The sequence below is a fragment of the Petaurus breviceps genome, unplaced genomic scaffold (assembly GCF_028583685.1).
Source record: "Petaurus breviceps papuanus isolate PSGF00001 unplaced genomic scaffold, PetGlider_PUasm1.0 90849, whole genome shotgun sequence".
In the NCBI taxonomy this organism is placed as follows: domain Eukaryota; kingdom Metazoa; phylum Chordata; class Mammalia; order Diprotodontia; family Petauridae; genus Petaurus; species Petaurus breviceps.
In genome coordinates, this window is record NW_027187361.1 from 26,805,952 (window position 1) to 26,833,650 (window position 27,699).

The 27,699-nt window shown below is 39.0% G+C and overlaps 1 protein-coding gene and 1 long non-coding RNA gene across 5 annotated transcripts in view; one reads left to right on the forward strand and one right to left on the reverse strand.

Moving 5' to 3' along the window:
* Nucleotides 1–27,699, reverse strand: part of TBC1D8 (TBC1 domain family member 8) — a 134,925-nt gene that overhangs the window by 42,564 nt on the left and 64,662 nt on the right. For all 4 annotated transcript variants that reach the window (XM_069073032.1, XM_069073030.1, XM_069073031.1 and 1 more), the window contains 3 exons: nt 14,900–15,018; nt 10,961–11,189; nt 4,425–4,665 (listed from right to left, as the gene is read on the reverse strand). In XM_069073032.1, the coding sequence (XP_068929133.1) occupies nt 4,425–4,665; nt 10,961–11,189; nt 14,900–15,018 (589 nt within the window). The remainder of the gene's footprint in view (nt 1–4,424; nt 4,666–10,960; nt 11,190–14,899; nt 15,019–27,699) is intronic.
* LOC138149764 (uncharacterized) lies at nt 1,861–27,187 on the forward strand. The gene is made up of 2 exons (XR_011165416.1): nt 1,861–3,236; nt 25,893–27,187. It is a non-coding gene; the product is annotated as an uncharacterized lncRNA (long non-coding RNA).

A 27,699-nucleotide genomic window follows, 5' to 3' on the forward strand; every position in this document is an offset into this window, starting at 1 on the left:
CTGGTGCACCCATGCTATATTAGGAAGTAAAATAAAAAAATAGAAGTAGGAAGGGAAAAAAAGGTTTTGCCTTCTCCATCTAGATATCCGTTCTACCATTAAAAGGTAGGGCGACGAGGTGGAATAGTGGATAAAGGAAGTCAGGAGACCTGAATTCAAATCTGGACTCAGACACTTACTAGCTATGTGATCCTATGGCAAGTCACTTAACTAACTGCCTCAAAAAAACCAAAACAAAACAACCCCCCCCCCCAATGAACCAGTATTTAATGAGTGGCCTGATGTAGGAGTTAAAGAGCCGGTTTTGAAGCCAAGAACACCAGAGACCAAATCCCTCCCTACATATCTCTATACACTGGTAGATACACATGTGTATATTTTAATGTATCTTAAATTTTAAAAAATGAGAATAGATATTTGTTAATTAGTAAGATGTCCTTTCACTTTTAGGGAGAATAACTGGGAATACATTTTTTCCCCTATGCAGAGCACTTTCTCCCCTCATCATGCCAAACACACTCTTTACATGAGATGCTTCATACAAATGTTAGCAATTCTAAGTGACACTTCTACCATTGCTCACTATTTACACTCTTTGGCTCTTGACCTCTTCTGTCCTTATTTCTTGCTCCCCTGGTATACTGGAGCCAGTTTCTTACCAGTTGGAAAGAAGTGATTATTACATTTTCAGTGTGAGTATTTACATTTCAAAAACTGACAAATGCTACCAATCTGGGGCTTGATTTATTGTTTTGTTGACTATTTAGACTTAAGATGGTATTGGAAAAATTTAATGATGCAGATTAAATTGGAAAGTGTATCTTTTTTTTTTCCTGGAGAGTCATTTGTTAAGCATTTATCTGTGTGTCCTCATATATCTGAACTTTGAAGGTCCAGGATAGGAGCTGGCACAACTAATAATTTTCTAGAAACTGTGGCCTTGACTTTTTTCTATTTTTCTCCTATTTCGGTCCAAAAATAAAACCAGCAAAAAGTAACCTTCAGCTCTAGGACTCGTAGGAGTTAAAGCATTTAAAATCGAGATTATCTCCAAATTATCCTGTGTATGTGTCATTTGCATATTGTCCTCCCCATTAGACTGTGATCTCCTTGAAGGCAAGGACTGTTTGTGCCTTTATTTGTATTTCCAGAGAGTAGGACAGAGCCTGGGACATAGTAAGCACTTGTTGGCTTAGTAACTAGAGTCACTGAACATTAAGAAATGTGAAAGAAGTGATTTGTGGTTTTCCCAGCTCTCTCTTTTTTTTTTTTGGAGGGGGGAAGGCAAGGTAATTGGGGTTAAGTGACTTGCCCAAGGTCACACAGTAAGTGTGCCAAGTGTCTGAGGCTGCATTTGAACTCAGGTCCTCCTGACTCCAGGGCTGGTGCTCTATTCACTGAGCCACTTTGGCTGCCCCAGTTTTCCCGGTTCTTATAAGGTCTGACTGTCAAGTTCAAATTACTACATACATTTAAGTTGTTATTATTATTTTATTAACTATCACAAGGACATTCTTGGTTACAAAGCAATGCCTTTGCAAACTAGTTACATGCATTTTGGCTGTTCAGAGGTCTTCTCTGTGTACCTGTTGGTAATGTTAAAGGTAAGTCTGTTGGATACTTGAGTGACGGGGAAGGTGTTATTGTACTCCTTTCTACTGCTAAAAATGGAAACTGAAATTTATCTTACAGGCATCCCTAAATAGTCCTTTGGCGTATTTTTAACTGGGGCAGCTGGGTGGTACAGCGGATAAAGCTCTGGGCCTGGAATCAGGAGGACTTGAGTTCAAATCCCAACTCAGACACTTACTAGCTGTGTGACCCTGGGCAAGTCACTTAATCCTGTTTGCATCAGTTTCCTCATCTGTAAAATGAATTGGAGAAGGAAATGGCAAACCACTCCAGTATCTTTGCCAAGAAAACCCCAAATGGGGTCACCAAGAGCTGGAAATGACTGAACAACAATAACAAAAATGTTTTAATTTATTATTTCCCAATAAGACCAGAGAAACCAATGTTTGCCCCAAATGTGTAAGCTGGAAGGATGATCTGCCAAATTTGACTGTTAACTATGGTGACACATCTTTAGAATGGGACACCTGTTTCTCAGGTCTTATCTAACCTCCTCATTTTGACAATGCTGGACTTCGTGGTTAATATGACAAGAAAATCTTCCCGCTTGGCCCACACTATTAAAAGTGGATTGATACATAGAGACAAGGAGAGAAGTGACAAGTTTTGTTCTGACTTTGTTCGGTCTTAAAGAAGCAAAGGGAGGTGGCTTCATGAACCACAGCTACTGAGGTCATGCCGAGCTACCTTAGGGAACCATAGAGGAGGGGGAATCGTGGGGACTGACCCTCCTTTGAAAAGAAGTTCCCTTTAAAATGAGGATAGAATTGCAAAGCCAGGTGTGATGAGCAGTGGGCTAGCAGTCAGAGCACCTGAATTTTTATCCTGGGTCTAGTACTAACTAAATGTGCTGGTGGAGCCAGTTCCTAACTTCTCTGAAGTCTTATTTCTACCGTCTGTTAGGAGTATAACTGGTTTTCCCTATCTCATGGGGCAGTGGTGAAGCCAAGAGAGATGACTTGATATCCAGGGTATTGCCGGCATACTTTCTTTTATTGTGCTTTGCTTTATTACACTTCATAGATACTACATTTTTTTAAAACAAATTGAAGGTTTGTGGCAGCCCTGCCTGCATTAAGCAAGTCTATTGGAGTCATTTTTTCCAAAATCATGTGCTCATATCATGTTTCTCTGTCACATTTTGGTAGTTCTTGCAATATTTTGAACTTTTTCATTATTATTATGTCTGTTATAGTGATCTGTGATCAGTGACTTTTAAAGTTACTATTGTAATTCTTCTGGGGCAGCACAAACCATGCCCATATAAGATGGTAAATTGAATAGATAAATGTTGGGTGTGTTCTGACCACTCCACTGACTGGTCCTCCCTATTCTGGGATACAACAATACTGAAATTAGACGAGTTAATAACCCTACAATGGACTCTAAGTGTTCAAGTGGAAGGAAGAGTCAATCAATGTTCAAACTTGATATTGTTGTCTTATTTTAAGAAACTGCCACAGCCACCCCAAACTTCAGCGACCACCACCCTGATCAGTCAGCAGCCACTGGCATCAGCAAGACTCTGCACCAGCAAAAAGATTCACTTGCTGAAGGCTTAGATGATGGTTAGAAATTGTTAGCAAAAAAAAACAAAACTTAAGGTATGTACTTTTTTTAGACATAATACTATCAAACATTTAATAGGTGACAGTATAGTGTAAACATAGCTTTTATATGCACTGATAACCCAAAACTTCATGACTTGTTTTATCCCGATATTTGTTTCATTGTGGTAGTATGGAACTGAACCCACAATATCTCTGAGGTGTGCCTGTATTCATATCTCCTGGTTTTGCTCTAGTTCTTATGAACTGTAGGCTTACAATTGATGTCACTGGTCAAGTTACAATCCTTTATTTTAAAGTCAGAGACACTATTGTTATGGAAGTACCAAATACTAAGCATGTGACCTCTAAACCCAAGGATTCTATGAACTGGCTACCACCCAAAAGCAAAAGTTTTATGTTCTTTGAATCTCCTTATTTTCAAGAAAAGTCATTGAAATTTTAAAAAGAGGAAATTAAAACAAGGAACTTCCCTAAATTTTCAGCAGTCAAACTGCGGGTAATTGTGTAACTTAAAAAAAATGTAGCCAAAACGGCCAATTACACAGTTTTTCAAATTATATTCAAGAAACAATCTGTATCCAGCTGTTGGTAATAAACCAGAGTCAGAAACCACAGTCAAGTTCAAACCCTGGTTTGAACTCTAGGCCAGAAATTTGAACTTGATTTCCTTAAAGGGACAAGCAGGGCAGGAGGTAAGTTGTTTGACTTGTTATCAACCTTATGATTCTGCCTTGGAATTATATGTACTCAGGGCACAAATGAATGCTAATTTTTATTAATGATGAGCAAAGGGGCTGTGCCTGGCACAAAAATGAAGGATACTAGCCCAACCAAAATCTTTTCTACAAATAGTTCTGAAAATACTTTTTCAGAATAGTATAAAATACAAAATAGTTTTTCTGAAGCATTTTCAGCTTCCCTGAGAGAACAGAGAGCTTTAAGGCCATCCCTTCACAGGCCATCCAAATTGTATTTTATGGCAACTTTTATAAAAAAAAATGAAAACATAAGGGAAGCAACATGGGGCACAAAAGCTATCACACGTCTGAAATCGCAGTCATTTCTAAGAATGGAGCTCTTCAGATTACAAGCACAGAAACATGTGGGTTATGCAAACAAGATACCACCCTCAAGCCTACATTTGTAAGACTTGGCATAATTAATGAAATAAAAGACACAGATGTAAATGGGTTCCTCCCAAAGAACCATTTAAGCCTTTACCTCTTGGTAATCTGGGTTGGTTCCTGTAAGTCTGGGTCCAGTTCAAAGATCTCATTATCCAGTAGCCTTCGAAGTGTAATGTCTGCCAGTTGTTCCATTATCTTAAACACCTCATCGAGATTAAGAAACATGGAAAAGTCTCGCTCCTTATTGTGCGTGGTGATGCGGATGGTGTCCGTCATGAAGACATTGGAGGTTCTTTCCAGCTTCTGAACATCAACCCAGGGGATGATGAGTTTGACTGCAAGAGAACAGAGTGAAGTGGGCATCTTTGTCTTAAAAGGTTCCTTTACAAGTCAAACCTAGATATGGTATAAAGCAATAGTCCTGGTTGGGGTTTTTTTGTTGTTTTTTGTTTTGTTCCTTATAGATGCAGATCTCAAAACATCATTTTAGGTTTTTTTTGTTTTTGTTCTTTAAAGAACAAGACTGGTCAGCAGTTATATATCAAGATGGAAATGATTTTCAATTAATCAAAAAGCATTTATTAATTAACACCAGCCCTCGAGTCAGGAGGACCTGAGTTCAAATCCGGCCTCAGACACAATACTTACTAGCTGTGTGACCCTGTGTGACTTAACCCCAATTGCCCTGCCTTTCCCCCTCCAAAAAGACCATAAAAAAGCATTTATTATGTAGTTACTATGTGCACATTTATATTATGCTACACTCTGGGGATACAAAGAAAAATAAAAAGTAATTCCTGCCTTTGAGAAGTTTACATTGTAATGGGGGCTACAACACATATAAATCAGAATGTATAAGATAAATAGAAAGTAGATGAAAGACAGCTTTATAAGAAATGTCACTGACAGCTGGGTGTGAGGTGGGACAGAATGGAGACCAGGAAAGGTCACCTAGAGTAGATAGTACTTTGTTGTCTTTTTTTTAACTAAATATTTTTCTTCTTTTCTTTGAACTGAATCTTAAAGGAAGCCTGCAATTTTTCAGAGTCCAAGTCTGGAAGGGAAAGAATATTCCAGGTGTGGGAAATAGCCAGTGTAAAGGATAAGAGATGCGAGAGAGAGTGTAGTATACAAGAAACAGTACATAGGCCAGTTTTCTCTTTGGCACCGTTTTCTAAAGTCACGAGATTTATTTAGTATAGTGGTTAATAAATCTAAGCAAAAAGAAGATCATTCTGAAGCATACAGTTAACAATCACCCTGTGTAAAGTTTTTGAATATTTAGAAACCCGAGAATAGTCAGTCAATATTTTTTTAAACCGCCAATTGCAAGATTCTGTTTTCAAGGGCAACATTCATATAATATAAAAAAAGCTATGAAAAGGGATTGTTCTAAGTCAAAAAAGATTATTCACTGGCAGAGTTTTTCCAAATAGGCCTAACATTTAGGTTGTGTCAAAGAACAGTGCTAGAGACTTAGAAATTTGAGTACAAACACTTTTTATGCAGCTCTTTTATTAAAAGAAAAAACCTACTGTTTATACTGTTCTTTATGGATACAAATTATGTATTCTCCTGTAGACTTGCCAGCTAATGCTGAGGAGAAAACAAGGAACTGTATATTAGAGAATCAGGGCTGGAAGACACCAGGGGCAGAAGGGCTTCAATCCCTCATTTTATAGAGAAGGAAAGTGAAACAAAGAAAAGTGATTGCAGCCACACAAGAAGTCAGCGGCAGAGTCAAGATTTGAAATCAGGCTCTCAGACTCCAAAACTAGCTTTCCACTATACCTTGCTGCTAGGAAAAAGAAAACCTATCAATGTCAATTACAGAGAGGGAATAGAGTATAGTGGAAATTAGGCTGGACTTCAAATCAGGACACCTGGATAGGAGTCCCCAGTCAAAGGATAGCTTAGCAGTGCCACCCTGAGCAAGTTATTTAAATTCCTGGGGCCATAGTTACACAAATCTTTATCTCCAACCACCTGTCTAACAAATTATTGTGAGGAAAGAACCATACAAACCATAAAATCCAATATGAACTTGAACAAAAATGAAAGAAAAAGAAGCAATAATGAGAAAATGGCTCGTTTCCTCAAGTCTTATATATGATATGGGAACGAGGCAGTGGATTTCTGAATAGAAACTATTTTCTCTTTGAAGACAAAATAGATAACCAAATGAATTATTTTATTTTAATCATTTATAATAACAAGCATACCTGTTTTCAAGTATGTAAGAGTTTAAGGCAGAAAAAAAGAATGAGCTTCACAGAATGTTAGGAGGTAGCAGGGACTTTAAGTTTCCTTTTGTCCAAACCATTCATCTTACAGATCACAAAACTAAGGCCCAAAGTAATGAATGACTTGCCTAGTGTCCAACAGTAATTCAGATGCAGAGAAGGATCTCAAACTCAGGTCATCAGTTTCCTGTCTAATCTATCTATCTATCTATCTATCTATCTATCTATCTATCTATCTATCTATCTATCTATCCATCCGTGCGCACACACACATTTGGGGGCAGGTATGTGGCGCCATAGTGCATAGAGTGCTGGTCTTGGAGTCAGGAAGTTGCCTCTTCCTCAAGTCAAATCTGACCTCAGACATTTATCAGCTGTGTGACCTTGGGCAAATCACTTAACCCTGTGTGCCTCAGTTTTCTCATCTGTAAAATGAGCTAGAGAAGGAAATGTCAAACTGCTCCAGTATCTCTGCCAAGAAAACCTCAAATGAGGTCATGAGGCCGGACATGACTAAAAACAACTGAACTCTCTCTGAACATCAAAGATCAAATAAGATGTAGTAGGTATATAAAATAGTGGACACCTATTAAATTCAAGAACTAACCAAGATTTAGGAAAGGAAAAGGAAAAGGAAGGCAAGCTCAGTATAAACAAGAATATAAAAATGCAGATAAATTAAAAACACTAGAGTCATATACCAGACTCCTTCCTTTTGCTGAAACTAATCAGGTCAGGCCATTTCTGGAACAACAGGAAATACAGATCAGGACCAGTTACAGCTTAAATGGAATTATACCATTTAAATAGAATCAGACATCTGGTTCAATTTTTAAATTATGTAATACATTTGCAGTATCATATGCATCCATCACCTATCCATTGGCCATCATGCTGTAATGGATTTAGAACAAGATAACCTATGTTTGAGTTGTAGTTCAAGCACTTAAAAAGTTATTGAACCTTGGAAAAGTAATAATTTTTCATTTGTAAAACAAGGATAATGATGAAACAGCTAGCATGTACATAGTGCTTTAAGGTTTTAAGGTTATCTAGTCTGATTATCATAACAACCCTGTGAGGTAGGTGTTATCATTACACTCATCCTACAGTCTGAGAGAGACTGAAAGACCTTGCCCAGAGATGCATGCAGCTAGTAAGTATCTGAGACAAGATTTGAACTGATCTTCCTGACTCCAAGTCCATCACTCTCATACACCATACCAACTACCTATCTACTTAAACAGCAAACTATTCTACCCCCTTCACAGAGTTACAGGCATCAACTGTGCCTAGAAAGGTATTTAAAGGGCAATATAACCTTTAAGTACTACATAAGTTATTAGTATTCATATTATCTTTTATGTATTCCTCAATAAAAAGTCTAAATAAAATTGAAATTTAAGAGCTAATGGATTTTAATTCCTTCTATATCCTCATTTAAATTAAGTCATAATTTAGGATGGCCACATGCCTAATCATGCTTGATTACAAGATCAAGAGATCTTAAATAACACATGTATAGAGGATTCAGCTTCAATAGGATAGTGTCAAGTAACTTAGAATTATGTATTTACACTAGAAGGAACCTTACAACTGAGCTAAGCTGAGACCCACAGAGATCATATGATTCGCCCAAGGCCATGATTCAAGTTCAGATTCTGTGAGAAGAGCAAATCAAGAGCGACTGCTCCCATTTTGTTTCTATTTTATGTAAAACAATATTTTCATTTACAAGACCAAAGTGCTTTATATATTCATTTCTTCACTGTCGTTAGTATAACATTGAGATGTTCAATTCTAGGAAGAAGGTTAGGTAGGCTGATTTTTACATACATGCAATAATGAAGATAGAGAGATAGATGTGTGTATGTGCATGTATTTGCCTTATTACAATGAACTATTCTATAATTAAGGAAAACGCAAACATTTTGCAAAGTGCAAAAATGATTGAAAAAAATTCAATCAGCATTGATCATTTAAAGTCAATTAAAGTAACCAAAACCAAGGACTGCCAACTCTATGCAAGGTATTGTGATAAATGCTGTGGTTGGATACAGAAGGTTAAAAAAAACCAGCCTGGGTCCTCAAAGAACTTGGGATGAAGATGACAGCCAGAATTTATGATTTCATGAGTCATCTCATTTGATCCTTATAATCCAGCTGGTTTATCACCTCACAATACATGACATTACTTAGGAACACTTAGAAAAATAACATATCAGCAATTATAGAATGATGTAACACACACAAGAATAAACAAAAGGAAATTCTTACAGAATATCTGAAGTAAGGCAATGCTATACATAACGGAGGAAAAACAGCGGCTTATAGTAAAAAAGACTAGGGTTCTACTTCTGGCTGTAACCAAGTCATTTTGTGGGCCATGATTACCTTTAAAGAATTGGGGGGGAGCAGCTAGGTGGCGCAGTGAATAGAGCACCAGCTCTGGAGTCAGGAGGACCTGAGTTCAAATCCAGCTGCAGACACTTAACACTTACTGACTGTGTGACCTTGAGCAAGTCACTTAATCCCAATTGCCCTGCCCTCTCCCTTCCAAAAAAAAAGACATAAAAGAATTGGACTAGGTGATCTCTAAGCTCCCTTCTGGCACTAAATCCTATGAACCTCTTTTTTTTTTCCTTTTTGGAGGGGCAATTGGGGTTAATTGACTTGCCCAAGGTCACATGGCTAATAAGTATTAAGTGTCTGAGGCCAGATTTGAACTCAGGTCCTCCTGACTCCAGGTGCTCTATTCACTGCATCACCTAGCTGCCCCAATCTTATGAACCTCTGATGAGAGAATTATTAGAGGAATTTTTCTAAAGGAAACTTCTGAGAAAGGTTCAAAAGGAAAGGCAGGATATGGACTAGCAGAGGGGAAGGGAGATAATTGTTACAATAAAAAAACCTGTGATAAAAGAGAAACCAAGGCACAAAATTCCAAGCATGATCAATTTATTAGCAAAGCTAGCAACTGCCAATAAATGGACCTAGGGCTTCTCAGTAGCCAAGAATGCATCTGATAGAGCACCTCTTTTATAGCACTGAAAAGCAAAGTAGTAAAAACATCATATAGCAGAAAAATAAATAGACAATGATACAAATTACAAGTAGAACAGAGGCAGAGTGTGGGCTGCGATTGGTTTGAGTCAAAGTGGGGAACTTCTATAAGCCTGGGCAATTGGGCAAATAAAGTCTCTGGAAAGCCCCATGGTTAAGCAAAGTTTGTGGACTAGAATTTCTGTGGATGGACCTCTGCCCATAAGAACAGGGAAAGTAAACTCTACAGGATCTATCTAACAAGGCCTGTAACAATCAAGTCTCAATTTGATTTACAAATATTGATTCTAATTAGATACAATTCTCAATCAATAATTAATCACCAAATATCAGCTTTCAAATTTCACAGAACATTCTAAATGAGAGCAGCGGCATGAAGATGAGACTAAGAAAAAGATAAAAGCAGATTAGCTCATTTAAAATAGAGGGGAGGAGTAAAAGTGAGGAAGGTACCAACTGGCTGGTGGAAATCTCTGAAAGGCCCTGTTTAATGATAGAGGATCTTTCCCCCTCTTCTTCCCACATACACACTAACCTGTCTCTCCCTAAAATAGATCAACTTTGAAAATTTAATTATTGCAACAAACACTGAGTTCCATTACCATCATTTTTACCTCTTGAATTTTACCATCTGAAAGTACACGGTGGCTACAGAAGATGCTTCAAGGCAGGAATGACAGGAAGTGAAATATACAACTGACATCATCCATCCTTTGTAATGAAGGCAAAAGCTTTATGTTTAACAGAACGTAGGGTGAACCAGGGTAAATCATTCCCTTTTTTGGAGGAAAACCTCTCAGCCAGTAATGCTTACAAAGAACAGGGGTAGGATTTGATATTTGGAACTTTGTAAATGTTCCCCTGATATTCATGAGTGAAAAGCACAGTAGAAGCAGAATTCATTTTATTTACTTCAGCAATTCCACTAATAATTTTTTCCAATCAATATTGTAGTAAAAATGACTTGCATAGGTAGCTATAACCAGACTTGCTGTTAGAGAAATGCTTTTTAAAGTAGCAAAATACCACCTGGTTCCCTGGAATCAAGACCTAAATTAACATAAATATAAATGTATAATTCATTTAGCAGTTAATTACACACTACCTTGTGACATATCTCCTCTTGTTGACTTGAATTCTATTAAATAATAGGACAATATTTAAAGACATTTCTAATTCTTAGTTTTTCCAACTAGACTCTAAACTTCCAGAAAGCAGAGGACCAGATGACATGTTCATCACTGTGTCCAATCCAGCACAGTGCCTTTCTCAGAGCAGACATTCAGTTCACACTGACTGACATGACTTGTGATCCTTCACTTACGTTCCTTGCCGAGGAAGAAAGAGTAAAAGCAGAGATGGTTAACGCTCAGATACAGCCAACCCTGCCGAGGAACTCGGCCCTTCCAACAGCAGCAAGAATAATAGGTTATCAACTTCTCGGCTTCAGGAAAATTAAATCTGGCTTCAAATTTCACCAGTGCCTCTCGAAACTTCTCTGGCTCTTCTTCTTGCTCCGCTAATTTACTGCTAGTCTCTTCTGCAATCAGGGCCTGTTGGGAACAAAGAGATTCTTTTCTAATTAAGAAAGGAAATGGGGAAGTGGGTTGTGTTGTTGGGAGCTAATTAAAGGGATCTAGAGGTAACAAAGGACAAATACACACATGTTTTAAGTACAATTCTTTCAGTGCTTATGTAAAAGCTTTTAAAATGTTAGCATATAGTAGCAAATTCTTAATATTTATAGCACCTGATAAAACTCAATTCCCACTTTGCAAGCAGGCAAAAAGATCCTTCATTTGCTTAAGACTCCCACGAACAATCATAATACCATCCAGGAAACTGCTAGATCACAGGGAGGAAGCAAAGGGGAGGGGCCCCGTTTCCACTTCTGTTTCACACTGAAGTCCCAGCCAGGCCTTTCTTCAATTTTTACTTCATGGCTCAGAATTCAAATTCATAGTGCGAGGAGTGTGGATGAGGAAACAGGCTCAGAAAGAGGAACTCATTTGCTCAAGATCGTAAAACCAGAACAAGAGAAGAACCAGTTTGTGACAGCATAAGAGCTCGAACTCCAGTACTGGGAATACAGCTTTCCAATATGCCACAAACCTTTCTGGAAACCAAGATAACACCTTCTCGATGAAAAGACTGGAGCAAAAATCTCTTTCTTTCTAAGATAAAAACTTTTTTCAAAATAGATTTTTAAAATACATTTTTAAGAAGGTCCCTAGACTATTTGCCCCCAAAAGGAAAAAAAAATTAGTAAAGAATTTTTAAAAATGCACTGAAGAGGAGAGAGGAAGCCCCAAATAAGCAGGACTGACTTTAAAGCATCATGTTAAGTTTACGATCAACTTTTCTAAAAAAAAGCTAAACATCATGGAAATCTGTGGTTTCACATAATCTTTTTTCTAGTCTACATTGCTTTTTGTTAGTGGTGCTGGTGGTGTTCATTGAATATCAGAATGGAATGCTGGCACTGGGGTTAGGAAGACCAGGATTCGAATCCTCTGCTGTCTGACTGGAGACCAGTCACTTAATTTCTCTCAGCCTCGTCGTCCTCATCTGTGAAAACGAGGACAAAACAATAGCACTTGCTTCATAGGGTTTTGAGGATCAGGTGAGATTATACATCAAAGTCCAGTGCCATGGGCATTTCAGCTCTCATGATTAGTTTTATAAAGAAATCATATGAAATGAACGTGTAGCTCTCTTAGGAATCAAATAACAAGATAGTCTAAGGAGATACAGTGGCATAAGTGGAAAGAGTAAGAGTAAAAGGAATCCATGGAATTACAAGTGTAACCACTCACACCATGTATCATCCCCATTCTACAGAGGGGTAAACTAGCTACATGATTTCCAGGGGTGCTGATTCAGTCAAAGGGCCTCCCTCGAGGACCTAGAGGTCACCTGTGACCTTGAGGCTGTAGGTTCTGTACCCCTGATTCAGACAAAGTCAGACAGTGATGGAGACGTTGACTTAGTATTTGAATTCCAAGTCTGGCACTCAAAGAGTTAGGACCCAGGAATCTCTCCTAGGAAGGGAGGGTTGTTTTTCCTCCTTTAAAGCTTTGTGAGGCAGTTGGAAGTTCAGGGTGTGAATAGGAAATACTTCATTCCCTAGGACCTCTGGCAGAAGAAGTAACAGGAAAATAAACATCACTGTTCTCTTTCCATAAGGTGCAGTTTAGTAATTGTAGCCAACAGCTTTAGTTTGGGTAGAGAGCCCTTCACTTTCTAATCTCTGGCTTATAAAATGATAGAGTCAGAAGATTTCTCCTAGCCTTTATTTCATTTCAAAGCCTTTCCAAGACTGTTTCAACTGTGAACAATTTCATCTTTCTTCCAGCTAAGGGAAGGGAGCCACAAGGGCTAGAAAACTATAACAATGGCTGGTAGGTGGTGTAGTGAATAAAGAGCTGAGCTGGAGTCTGGAACATCTGAGTTCAAATCAGCCTTTGGACTGGCTATGGGACCCTGGGCTACACAACCTCTGTTTGCCTCAGTTTCCTCAACTGTAAAATGGGGATGATTATACCACCTACCTCCCAGAGTTGCTGTGAGGACCAAATGAGATAATATTTTTGAAGTGCTTGGCACAGTGCCTGGTGCATGGTAGGTGTTACAGAAATGCTTATTCGCATGAGGAGATGACTTCTTAAACATCATAAAATCTATATTTACAAAAATGGAGCTTCAAGAGGTACATTTGGTGCCTAGTGAGAAGATGGGGAGGAGAATGACAGTACCAGTCATTCTGGCACTGAGAAACCAATGGTGCCAGCTTCTGTTGTTGGTCTCTATTCCCAGTCCCACTCTAGATCCTTGGTATTTGACCTAGGCCTACCCCAGCTAACATACAACACTCCTGAACAGAACAGATTTGTAAGGTCATAGATTTAGAGCTAAACCTTAGAAGTCATCTAATCCAGCACCCTCCTGTACAGAGGAAGGAGAGTGCCCCAGAGAGATTTAGGTGGCTTGCCCAAAGTCACACAGGTGGGAAGTGACAGCCAGGATTTGAACCTAGGTCCTCTGGTTCCAAAGCTGACACTCCTTCTGCTATTTCACAGCTGGAGGGCGGTCACCATGTCTCAGTTGTTGCTCTGGCCAAACTCAGGGCTGGCTCTTAACCTATTTTTGCGTCAGGATCCCCCTTTGGCAGTCTGAAGAAATCTATGGACCTGGAAATGCCACACTGCAGTTAGAAATGCGTGAAAAAAGACACGTGATTCCTCACCCTCCATCATTAGTTTACGAATTCCCTAAAATCTTTCCTTAGATCCCAAGGTCAGACTCTGGGAAGCTTTCTGAACTAATGGGATCTTAAAACCACCGCAGAGAGGTAACACACCCTCTGCCCCAACCACACCTCCCACACACTAAATGTTGTGTGAAACTAATGTGAATAAAGAGCTGTTTTCTTTCACAGCAACCTCTGAGAAAACTGGAACTTTCTTGAGGATTCTAGTAAACCAAGGCCGAGAATTAACTGTTTTATGGGAAAAACTCAAGGTCAGGCACTTCATTTATGACTAAATAAGGCAGAATTCTAGCCCGACATGTACAAATGCTTAATGGGATAGGAGAGGACCAAGTATTAGGAAAATGCAATGTGTTTCCTTTTCCCAAAGCTTTCAATGCAGTGATTCCAGAACTGAGATGAGCAAAATGCCCAAGGCACCCACAATTCCATCGTGGAGACGTTTGAGACAACGAGTGATCACTCGTGGAGGTTGTTATAAAGGGGATTCTTACATGAGGGGATAGGTCCCTTCCAACCCGAAGAGCCTTGATTCTCTTTCAATGGAGGTAGAGAAAGGTCATGAAACTCTCCCCCTGCCCCAAGTTAAATTCACATGAATGTGATTGAATAAATTCATTTATTTTAGAAACAAATATTTATATATATGTACATATTATAGAATTTTTAGAAGGCAGAAGGCGAGATGTCATGAAATCAAATGATAAGAAAGGGACTTGAATTAGCTTAATGTCAAGTTCACAATTAATTTGGTACTTAAAGTAAATCTTTACATATTATTAATCTCTACAGGGACAGAAAGTCAACAGGTAGTTGCATATTATGTCAAAAGCACAGTAATTCTATATTAAATGCTTGTCCAGGAATGTTGTATGTTCAGAGAGTACTGATTATAGATGTAATAGTAACTTTCAGGTTAGGAAAGAGAAAGCAAAATAATAATAACAATAACAATAAGGAACCATGGGAAAAAAGCAAAGCAAAGGAACCTACCTTTATTTTCCCCTTAACAAAACTAGCAATATCTTCTTTATTATCAAATACAGACAATGTATGCAGCAGGTTTTGTTCTAACCACTCCCAGTGCTGATTAATCTCCTCTAAAGTTGCACCTAGAATAAGAAATAAGATGTGAAGAATTTTAAAAACTCACAGAGATGAAGTATATTTTCAAATGCAATGGAACCCATGATTTCCATTGCTTCTAGCTACGTTTCACTTAAACATAGACTCAGGATCGTGGAGCCAGAGTCATCCAATCCAACCAATGCCTGCACAAGAATCTTGATCATCCTGCCTTTAGGTGAATGCTTCTGATATAAGAGAATCCAATACCTCAGGAGATGCCCATTTCACTTTGGGATAGCTCTAATTTTTTTTTTTAATTTCCTTACACCAAGTCCAATTTTTCTAAAGCATAGTTCTGATCATGCTCAATGGCTCCCTATTTCCTCCAGGATCCCATCTTTCACATCTGCCCCCTTTCTATCTTTCCAGTCTTCTTAGACTTCACCCCCACACTCCCTCCATTCACTCTAGAATCTCTAAGCCTTATGGCTCTCCCTTGAATACTATGTCCACTTCCCAACTCTTGACTACATTGGCTGTCCACCGTGTCTAGAATGCTCTGGCCCTCCTGGCTTCCTTCAAGATTTAACTCAAATCTCACTTTCTGCAGGAGGTCTTCCCCAATCTGCTCTGCTGCTAGTGCCTTCCCTTCCAAGATAACATTTACTACACACACACACACACACACACACACACACAGTAGGTGACACAGTGGGTAGAGCACAGGGCTTGGAATCAAGAAGACTCATCTTCCTGGGTTCAAATCTGGCCTGAGATTCTTATTAGCCATATGACCCTGGACAAGTCACTGAACCCTATTTGACTCAGTTTCTAATCTGTAAAATGAGCTGGAGAAGGAAACGGCAAACCCCTCCAGTATCTTTGTCAAGAAAGTCCCCAAATGGGGTCATGAAGAGTTGGATACAGCTGAAATGCCTGAACAACTCAACACCCCCACACAAATACGTGTGCGCGCACACGTGTGCATGTGTGTGCACATTTGTGTGTCTCATATGTACTTCACTAGAGTATTGGGGGAGACTGGAAATGCTAAATCTGAATACATATTGTCTTCCTCTCCCCACCCTTTACTCAAAAATACCAGTGGCTCCCTATTATTTCAAGGATCACATATAAAATCCTCTGGCATTTCAAACCCTTTCCAACCTTTCCAGTCGTCTTATACTTTCCTCCACATAATGTATAATCCAGTGAGACTGGCCTTCTTGTTTGCTGCGTGTAACACTCCATTCTCCAGATGCTGTGCCTTTTCATTGCCTGTCGTTCTTAATCATAATGCCTCCCCTCTAAGGTCACACCCAATTAATCACACACACACATACATATAAGTGTGTGAAAACATATACACACATATACACATAGTGTACACACACACGCTTAATAAATGCTAGCTAACTGATTGACTGATCTCTGTCTCCTGGCTTCTCTGTCTACCTTCAAGATTCAACTCAAATTCCACCTTGGGAAATCCTTTCCTCATGCCTTCTTCCTCCCTTCGCCCCTTCTCCACGCATATCTCTAAGACTGCTTTCTTTTAAACTGTATGTGTCTCATTTGTTCAGTTTTTGCATAGTCTCTCACACACCTCCTGCCTCCCCCATTAGAATGGGAACTCCTGGAGGCCAGGAATCACATTTTTACCTTAACTTTGCTTTTCTAGTGCCTACCACACAGTAAGCACTTAAGAAATGTTAGCTGATTGACCGATCGTGCTCTCACATTTCACAGGAAAATGTAAGAGAATTGGTGGTGGTGGTAGTTTTACTGTGTGCATTTGAAAACAAAATATGTAATAATTTAAACAATTTAATTATAGCAACACTTTTATAAATACAAAACAACACACCCTTTTAAAGAAAAAAAAAGAGCTTAGTATTTTTAGTTCTTTGGGTTGGGTTCCAAGTAATCTCAAAGTAAGCATAACTCTGAAAATCAGAGGTAATAAGCGCTCCCAGGGTATCTGGCAAAAGGAACTGGGCAGTCTATATTAGGCTAGAAAAGCCAGATTTTCCTCATGGGAAATAGAAAACAACCCCCCCCCAAAAAAAAAGTTTTGAGCAGAACCTAACTGAAATAGTATGTCTGGTCATTTTAGGTCAGGAACAAAAAGGTACAGTTTTCACTGGTTGTGTACCTAGCGTTTGTCTATATCCAAAGCATAAATCTGAATGAAGGGATTTTTTAATCCTTATATATATATATACAAACACATATACATACATTTATATAATGTGTGTATATGTGTATGTATGCACATAAAATAAATTTCCTAGAATCTAGAAGAGTCATCTTGATTTCAAATCTCACCTCAGACATTTACTAGCTGTGTGACCCTGGGCAAGTCACTTAACCCTGTTTGCCTTCATTTCCATCTGTAAAATGAGCTGGAGAAGGAAATGGTAAACTACTCCAGTACCTTTGACAACCAAGCCCTAAATGGGGTTACAAAGGATTGGACATGATGGAAATGATGGAACAACAAAAACTATGAGAATAAGGTAAAACAATACAATTTCTACAACATTCTAGATGTCCACTGCATCCAGTCTTAAATATTGAGTTTCAAACTACAAAAGGTTGTCCTTCCACTCTCCAAGAAAATCAATTTTCTTCTCTTCTTACTTAGCATTTATATAGCTCTCTGTTTGGGAAACACTCTATAGTCATTGATCGGTTATTTCTTTCCTTCTCAAGGTCTGAGGACCTGATAATTTTAACTTTTATTTTAAGGATGATTTTTAAGCCTTGTATTTTGGTTCTGAAGATAAAAATCTAACTTCTTTCTGTTCCCAGTCCCCAGTTCTAGCATCGAGCTACAGCAGTTCTGTTCCCAGTATTCTCCTCTATCCTTTCCTTGGGTTCTCCGTTCCTACTTTCAGTGTCTGGAAACCCTTGATTCTCACAGGTCCCCTAATTTTTCTTCTTCTCTCAATTCCTTCCAGGTTCACCAAGGGCTACCCAGTCTATCTCTACAAAACTTTCTGGCCTTTTTGCACTCTAGCCTTACTATACACTGTCCTCTATTTTCTGAGATCTTTAACTGTTGGTGATGACGATTTGATCATTGATCTTTGAACTTGTTGACCAAGCTACCTTTTTCTCCATTTAATGAAATAATGTACTAAATTCCATCTAACTGCCTTATAAACATGTAGCTCTCAATTATAAGGAAGGCCAGGAAAGAACCTGAAGGTGAACTAGGTGCCTAAAGTGTATAGTTCACTGTTAGGTGGTGGTGCTGTTTGTCCTTCATTCTCAGAGGACCAATGGCATCAGAAAAGTGACATCTAGACTTGCAAGTGAATTGGCTTTAAGTGAGGCAGGGCTGTGCAAAGTCATCAGCCTTACTCTCCTCCAGAGTCATCTGGGACCAGTGGCATCCTACAGCTCCAGACGACTGGAGATGACTATTTTAGGTACAAAGCTAAGTGATCTCTTGCTATTTCCTTTTATTTATATTCAGTATCAACAATTAGCTATTTTTGCTCAGTCCTTTCCAGGTCAAAAATCATCCTCTTTGGCAGAGAAAAAGAACCAAAATAAGAAATGAACTCCATCTTCTCTCCGTTCTTAATCGTGATAATCCCATCTCCTACCAGGACTCTGTCTTTACTAGGTTTCTCTTTCATTTAATATAGCCTTTAAAACAGCCGTTTTTCATCCCCCACCAGCCTCAAAATCATTCTGAGAGTTAGCATTCCAACTTCCTTTTTTACAGGACTATACCATATTTTTGTATTCATCCATCATCATCTGCTTTACTTCTGTCTTTACTCCTGGTGTGTCTGGCCACACCCTTTTTAAAATCTGTGAGTTTCATCAGTCTTTTTAAAAACAACAGCAACAACTATTCTTTCTCTTTTAAATGAAGCTATTTCTCTTTGTGACTTCAGAATTTCATCCTTAAAATCTTCCCATCCTTCTGGGTTGACTTCTCCTTTAGAATTTTAGCCTATGGAATACATCTATCCTTTCTCTACACTCTTTGAAATCTGCTCTGCCAAATGCCCAGCCATCCTCTCCAATAGCACACAATTTTTACATGGAGTAGTCAATGATAGTCAGTAAATAATTATTAAGCGCCTTCTATATTTCAGACACTGTGCTAAGTGCGGGGGATACAAAAAGAAACTATAGTTCTTGCCTCCAAAGAGCTCAAAATCAAATGGGGGGGATGAGAAGCAAACGAATATGTACAAAGAAAACTATCTACAGGTTGAATAGAAAAGAATCACCAGAGAGAAGGTGCTAGAATCAAGAGGCGTTGGGAAAAGCTTCCTGCAGAAGATGGGATTTTAGCTGGGATTTTGGAAGAAGCCAGGAGGCAGTAATGAGGGAGGAAAAGATTCCACACGAGGGGAACAACCACCAGATAAAAGGCCTGGAGCTGAGAGGTGGAGTCTTGTTTGAGGAACACCAAGAAAGCCAGTGCCATCGAATCAAAGACTACATGTCAGGGAGAGCAAAGGGTAAAGAGGCTGGAAAGGTAATGGGGGCTAGGTGGTAAATGGCTATGAATGCTAAACAGAGGACTCTGCATTTGAGTCGAGAGGGCATGTTTATAGGCAGTCGGGAACGATAAGCTAGTAGATAGGGAGAGATTGAAAATAAGTGATAAAGTGGGGATAACAGAGTGGACAACCTGTTAGAAGAGACAAGATGGAATGGGACAGCTTAAGCATATAGAGGGGTTAGTCTTGGTAAAGAGTGAAGTCACTTTATCATGTGAGACAGGGGTGAAGAATATGAGAGTGAAAGAGGGCACCAGAATGATAAGAGATGAAGAAGAGGGGAGAAGAGAGAGCTCATGGCAAATGGCCTCAATTTTTTTTCTATAAAATATGAATCAAGGTTCTCAGTTGAGAGGAGACTGTGACAGGGAACCATGGAAGGTTTGAGGAAGAATGAAAAGGTTTGGAAGAGCTGCTGTGGAGAACAGAATAATGAATCGGTAAGGCATGTATAGTAGGATTCCCCAGCAGCAGCGAGGGCCCAGTTGAGACTATGTAACATAAATCTGTAGTGGACCCAATTAGAATGGCTGCATGATTTTCTTCATCCCCATTCAGCATCACAAGTGTAGGAGCTAAGGCAGCAACAGTGAGAGTGATCCAAGGCTAAGCCTTAGCAGGGTGCAATCAATGAAATGATAAGGGGGATAGGCACTCAAGAGAGGAGTACAGCAGAGTGCTGAACTGGTTCTCCAAGGGGTCAAGAGGAGGAAAAGAGGAGAAAGTAGGGAGTGCAGGGCAGATGCCTGGGAGAAAATTGAGGGGTCATGGGATTCGAGGTCATGGTGTGGATGAAGAATGGGGTTTGGTAAGGGAAGACTAAGCAAGAGGTGAAAAGTCATTAGATTATGGTGAGATGAGAGGATTTAGGAATTCTTTAACTTAAAGATGTTACATTTCTGGGTGATGATGAAGGACATGACCATCTTCGTGGATGGCTAAGGTAGGATGCAGGAATAAGTAACAGAAAGTGAGTAGTCTGAAGAATGGAGTGGTTGCGGTGTTTGAAGGATATTTAACATAGATGTTGATGAACATAATATGAGAACAGTCATGTCCCTTCGACATTTCCATCATTTGTCCTAGTTGCTGAGAATTATAACTAGAATTCCTCTTTATTGCTTCCTCCACCTTTAAAGGTTGAAGTTATCATGAAAGCAAATCAAGAAATTGTTAGCTGCTCTGCTTTTGGCAGACAGAATGCTTCACCAAATGTCTAGATAACTGAAGTCTCTTACCACTACTTTGGTTTGCCGAAATTCCAGGCTTATGATCTGTTTCTCAAGCTCCTCATCTCTTTTTTCCCCACGCAGGGAGACTATAGTGTATTCCCAGTGACAATATCACTAACTTCCTCCAAATTGTCTCAGTTATGCTTCCCTTCCCCATCCTCTGAGCCTGTTCCTGACCTTCCTCACTTGAGTATATCTTAATATAGGGTGCTACTCTGCCTAATCTCTCCCCAATACTTTGCCTACCGTTTTTCTTTTAAATAAGAAATACCCTTCCAGAGTTATATTACAGTCAGAGGTTTCATCCTAATGTCTCAATAATACATGCATATATACATATACATATATTGCCATTTTTATTCCTTAAACTATGATCTCTAGTTCACTTTCCTCATTACTCATACTTGTACGTCTTGCATAGACATCTGAAGTCATAAGTTTTATTGCCAGCTCCTTTCTCAGACTCTGTACATTGCACACATACTTGCATCTCTAATGCTACTTTTCTTCATCATTGTTACTCTGCAGTATCTACCTATATATAAATGCAAAGGCAACACTCTCTCCTTCCTCTCCTCTTTTTAGTTTAAAGTCCTTTGGATTAGATTTGCAATAGTCTTCTCAATTCTTGGCCAGGAACTTATAATTCCTACACTGTACTTCAAATTATGTTTTAGAAAGCCAAATCCTGTCCATAGACACCATCTTCTTAACCAACTGCTCCTTTCCCTCGAATCTGTCTCTCTTGCCTTTAGTTGGCAGCGAGAATGAAAGAAAAACACCACTTGTGCACCCGAGGTCTTCAGTCTTTTAAGTCAAAATTTCATCATCTTCAGCAATGCTTTCTTGATTCTTCCTGGCAGTCTCATTTGTACATACATAGTAATCGTCTAGTTTGTCGAATCATGGGAAATTTCCTGTCATGTCTTGGATATACTCTGTAGTAAGGACAAGGACTTATTTTGCACAACTATGTGCCAAGCACTGTGCTAATTGTTTACAAATAGTATCTCATTTAATCCTCAAAATAATCCAGTGAAGAAGGTGCTTTTATGATCCCATTTTACAGTTGAGGTAAACAAAGGTTAAGTGACTATCTCAGGGTCACATGGCTAAGAGATCAGTTTTAAACTCAGGTCTTCCTAGTTGCCTCAGGACCTCCTGTCACCAACCATCATCACTCATCTTTTCTCACTCGACATCCTCCCTCATTTAACAGAACCTACAGACCCACACCATTATTTCTTGGAAGTTAAATAGCTTTTTCCTCATGATAGTGTCCAGCTTTCCCTTTGTTGGCAAATGCATTAAATATATTTCTAGATTCAGCATTTAGTGGTTATCTCCTCTACTTTTCCCATAGGACATTTTTCCAGTATTCAACATTCTGACATCGGTTAGGATTCTGCTCTGCCTCTTTTTTCTCCTCTGTTTTCACATTGAAGTCTTCCTCCCCCATTTTAAAGGAAAACTTCATTCTCCTTGATAACTCAGGAAAGATCTCATGGAGGAGATGGCATTTAGGCTGAACTCTGAAGTAAACCAGGGATTCTGAGAGGCAGAGGTGAGGAGGTAGGTAGTGCATTCTAGGCATGGATGGCACCCTGTACAAGGCATAGAGACAAGAGACTGACTGGTATGTGCAAGAAGCAGAATTGGCTAGAAGGCAGAGGCTGTGGTAAGGAGGAGTATGTAAGAAACCTGGACAGATAGGTGCAGCCAGAGTGGAAAGGCCTTTAAATCCCAAATGAATCTGTCTGATTCTAGAGGTAATAGGGAGCAAGTCGAGTTTTCTGAGTAGGGAAGTACCTTGTGCTTTAAGATGATCACCTTAGTAGCTGAGTGAAGAATAAATTGGAGAGGGAGAGACTTGAGGCAGGGAAATCAGTTAGGAGGTTGCTGCAACAGTCTAGGTGAGAAATGACTACTAGTGGAGTGGCTTGGTAGGGGAGGGAAGGGAACAGATGAAAGATAAGTCCTGGGAGTAAACTTGACAAGACTTAGCAACTGATTGGATAGGGATGAAGTAGAATGAAGTGTCAAAGATGATTCAAAGGGGGGGCCCGGTGGTGCAGTGAATAGAGCACCGGCCCTGGAATCAGGAGGACCCAAGTTCAAATCCGGCCTCAGACACTTAAGACAAAAAACTAACCCCAAGTTAACCCAAGTGACCCCAAGTCACTTAACCCCAATTACCCTACCTTCCCCTTCCAAAAAAAGAAGATGATTCAAATTGGGGAACTGGACAGATGGTAATGCCTGTGACAGACATGGTAGAGTTAGGAAGAGGGTGAGTGGATTAGGAAGGGGAAAGCTCATGAGTTCTGTTTAGAACATGTTGAGTTTGAGATGCTTGTGGGTCATGTAGGTGGTTTGAGATAGAGGACTAGACCTCAGGACAGAAAGAAGGGTGAAATATGGATCATGAAATCATCTGCATAAAGGTAAGTGAATTAGTGTAATAGATAAAAGAGTGGTTATAGACAGAAGAAAGCCTTTGGGTGTACTCAGTGTTAGGGGGAGGACATAGATCAACAAAATGAGACTGAAAAGGAAGTACTGACTAGGTGCAGGCACAGGTAGGTGGTGCAATGGAGAGAATGCCAGGCCTGCAATCAGAAAGTCTCATCTTGGGGCAGCTAGATGCCACAGTGAATAGAGCACCGACCTGGAATCAGGAGGATCTGAGTTCAAATCTGATCTCAGATACTTAACACTTACTAGCCATGTGACCTTGGGCAAGTCACTTAACCCTGATTGCCCTGTCTTCCCCCCTCCAAAAAGCTAAAAAGAAAGTCTCATCCTCCTGAGTTTAAATCTAGTCTCAGATACTTACTAGCTGTGTGACCCTGGGTAAATCACTGAACCCGATTTGCCTCAGTTTCCTCATCTGTAAAATGAGTTGGAGAAGGAAATGGTAAATCCCTACAGTATCTTTGGCAAGAAAACCCCACATGGGGTCACAGAGAGTGAGACAAATGAACAACAATAACAGGCAGATGCAAGGCCCCGCTATTGATGACTAGGGAGCACAGACATCGAGGGCTCGTCCCCTGCAGTTCCCTCTTTTTACCCTCTCTGGATAAAAACAAGCAAAGCCATTTAATTTTTTTCTGTTCTTCCTCTAATTGACTGTTCAAAACATTCTAAATGGATTTTTAAAGTTGAAATTCTATTATTGAAATAGGTCATGAAGAAATTACTTTTTGAGATGACTATCCAGTTTCCAACAAAGGAAAATCTAAAACCAAAAATTATATAAAGCTTTTAGATTAGAACTCGTTGGAAATGCAACTAGCAAAATTGTAATATTTTTGTGTTATCTTTTGTGTTATGGAAAGAGACTTCCCTGTATTCTAAAAATCCTTAGTCTAGCCCCAACCTTCAGATTCTCAGGACAAAAGGACTGTCGTCAATTTATTAGCTCTCTCCAAAAAACTGAAAAAAGTATAGAAAATTCAGCTAGACCCACATACATATTCAAAGTATAAATGAATTTCAGGCAATAATTAAGTAACAGAGGCCGCCTTGATCATTCTATCTTGACAAACTGGCTATGAAATTTTCTATTTTAAGTTGTTGGAGGACCATAATAAAAGGTGGCTTGGACTAGCCCATTATACTGGGCTATATACATATACATATATTCCCTGGACGTATTTGAGGAAGGGAAATGAGTCAAAGGTGCCTGTCTAGATTTCTAGCTTTAACAGGAACACAAGCCGCATAGAGTTGTGTTCATGGTTAAAGAGAAACTTTTCTTCCACCAACATAACACATTATCTTGTTTTCTCTTAGTAACCAAAATGCCTAAATGTACCATGAAAATGAAGAGTCTGTAAATGAATTCAATAAGTCAGACTGTTTAAAATTATAAAGCAGGCAGTCCAAAGTCAGGCTTTTCAATCGACTGTTGTGCAAATACTAGGTCTAATGGCAACAAGCAGCCATCTGAACAGAAGCATTATTTAAGGTCCCAACAGTTTAATATACATCAATACCATATGTAAGCTTAACTTTATATCCAGTATTTGAAGGAAGATGGAACAATGGTCAGTGATGTAAAGCTAGGGAGAAAAAGTATTGAAATGAACTGCAAGAATACATACCAAAAATGTTCAGAAATAACGCATGAATTCTAAGACCAAAGTAATCTTTCCAAGGTCACACAGAATTTCAGCACACTAATGACTTATTTACCTATAGATTTTCACTCCTTATGCATTTCTGAAGTGCATACAATGTAAGAACAAAATAAATAAAAATGTTTACCCACATAATTCCCACATTTCAATCAATCCACTCAACAAACCTTTATAGAGTACCTATTAGGTGTGGGTTGCTTCCATTTTAGAAACAACCAATTCTTTTTTAAGCATAATCTACTTTGTTCTTGTCAATACAAAAGGCTAAATAATTTAAAATGGGTTTTACTGATGCCTTTGGTTTTTACATTATAGTCATTTATCGATATATACTTCTCCTTCCAAGTTTCCCAGAATTAAACACTCCTTTGTTACAAAGGGAAAAAAAAGTTAAGCAAAAAACAATACAATGATCATATCTGATCATTTTAAGTAACCTCCTACACCCATTAACAACAACAATAGCTAACATTTATATTAAGGTTACTTAACATGCCAGCACTGTGCTAAGGACTTTATAACAATTATGCCATATGATCCTTAGAACAATCCTGAGAGGTAGGTGCCATTATTATATCCAATTTATAGATGAGGAAACTGAGGCAAACCGAGATAAGTGACTTGCCCAGGATCACACAGCTAGAAGATTCCTGAGCAAGGATTTGAACTCAGGTCTTTCTGACTTTAGGTTTGGTGCTCTATTGCACCATCTAGCTAACCATTAACCCCGACACCTCTACAAGTGAGAAGAATGGCTTGGATCGGTATTCACTCCTCTAATGCCTCTTCAGATGCTTTTCATCCCCTATCTTTTTCTCTTCTATTTAGCCTATAAAATTGACTGGTCATTATATCCTGAATGTACTTCCAACTTTATGGAGAAATGGGGAGTGGGATGGAGCTACAGTAATGAATTAAAAGGTAGCTTATCTACAAAACCACAAACTTGAAAAGCTAAGAAAGCCTAATTGTAAACCCAATCATTTCATTATTTCTTTTAATTTCCCAGTCTATCTCAAAGACACAGCCAGTGAGTCTCTTTCCAAAGGGCATTTTTCAAGAATTTGAAGAACCAGTTCCTCCAGAAATAAGGGAAATTTCTGGAGATCTGAAGCAGGTACCCTTTTCTTCAGAGGGCCCATCCATGGAGAAGCCTGGATCCAAAGGGGGCAGCTACAGCAAAGCAATAAACAGCTCCATTAGGAGTGAAGAACCCCTCTGAAAACCCAAAGTGGCTCCAGAGCCAGGAATACCAGCCCTTCCTTTGCAGCACAGCAGGGGGCCTCGAATCACCTGAAGGATGTTGCAAAGTCTATTTAAAAATAAACCCCAAAGCAAAATTCGTTTGAATATAAGAAAAATGAACACATTGCATACATGGCACTTCTAAGAGATTTTCAAAAATAAAGTTAAACACACACACACACACACACACACACACACACAGAAAATTACTCTTCTAGGATTTTTAAGTGATACTTTGCCAAGACTGTAAGGGAAATACAAGGTTATTCTAGTTGTGAGGAAAATAGGAGATCATTCTACCCCTGGCAGCTTTCAATGGCTAACCTAGTATACTCAGTACTGATTGGTCTAAGAGACTGACCACTGCAGAGAGCTCTTTCTAATGACACCTCAATCAACTGGTCTTGGTAAAGCTGACACTATTGTCATTAAGTCCCAGTGGATTATTTGGTTTGAATTCATCTGTGTAAAAAAAAAACCCATACACATATAATATACATGTATATACATACATACATACATACATACATATATATGAACAATTCAACTTCTGTTTTTTCTGTTAAAGTGCTAGGGGTTTTAATCAAAAAATATCATGGGATTTTTCTTCTAACACCCCATGTTACTTCACCAGTCAATACTTGCTAGTGACTTCAAGAGAATCTTACCTAGTGCTCAGTGGGTAAATGTTTGAATTTGAATGAGGTCAAATCATTAAAACAAAAGGAGGGATGCTGGGCAGCCTTTTGGTAGAACCAAGTAATTATAAACTCTGGAAAATTACACTGAACCTAGACAGGACAGGAGTTCTGTATTAATAGGGAGGATAAGAGTCTGAGGAAGTAACCTTTTACAAACTAACAATAGCAAAAGGAGAAATGTTATCTGTAAACAGTTTTCAGCCCACAGGATTTAATCTGTGCAGTTGCATTTCAGGGCTTTTTTTTTTTAACCAGTTCTTTTCTCCATTGGGAAAATGGCAATGGAACAGAGAGTCGCAATTTAGTCACATGCAAGTTGGAATTGTGAGGCTTGAAAAAAAAGGAGCTATCGTGTTAATATGCCAAGAAGAATCCCGTTCCACCCAACAGGCATCCGAGATACAGAAATCTTTGCGGAAGGCTGAAAAAAATGTTTAGGAATTTTCAAATCAATCTCATCCTTGCCTGATGCATTCAACCAATTACTAATTCTTTCTAGCCAACTAAGCGAAAATGATAGCTCTGTCATGGCCAGTGCCAGGAAGACACATACCCTTAGCCAGACCTGGAATTTCAGGGAACTAGTTTTAAAACTCCCTACACAGACCCTGGCTGAAATCTATTGAGTCATGTGACCCCACTTCACAAAGCATTAAGCAAGCAAGTTAAAACAGATAGACTGAAATCCCTAACAAGCTCCTTCCTTCTCTTCCTTATCTAATACAAACAACCTCTTAAAACAATAAAGGGGCAACAAATTTCCTACACTAAAAAATGTAATTATAACTAGTTATGATGTTAAGTATTTATTCCTAAGTTCCTATAAACATTCTTGAAGAGTGAAAAGATTTGATCGACTCCAACATCAGT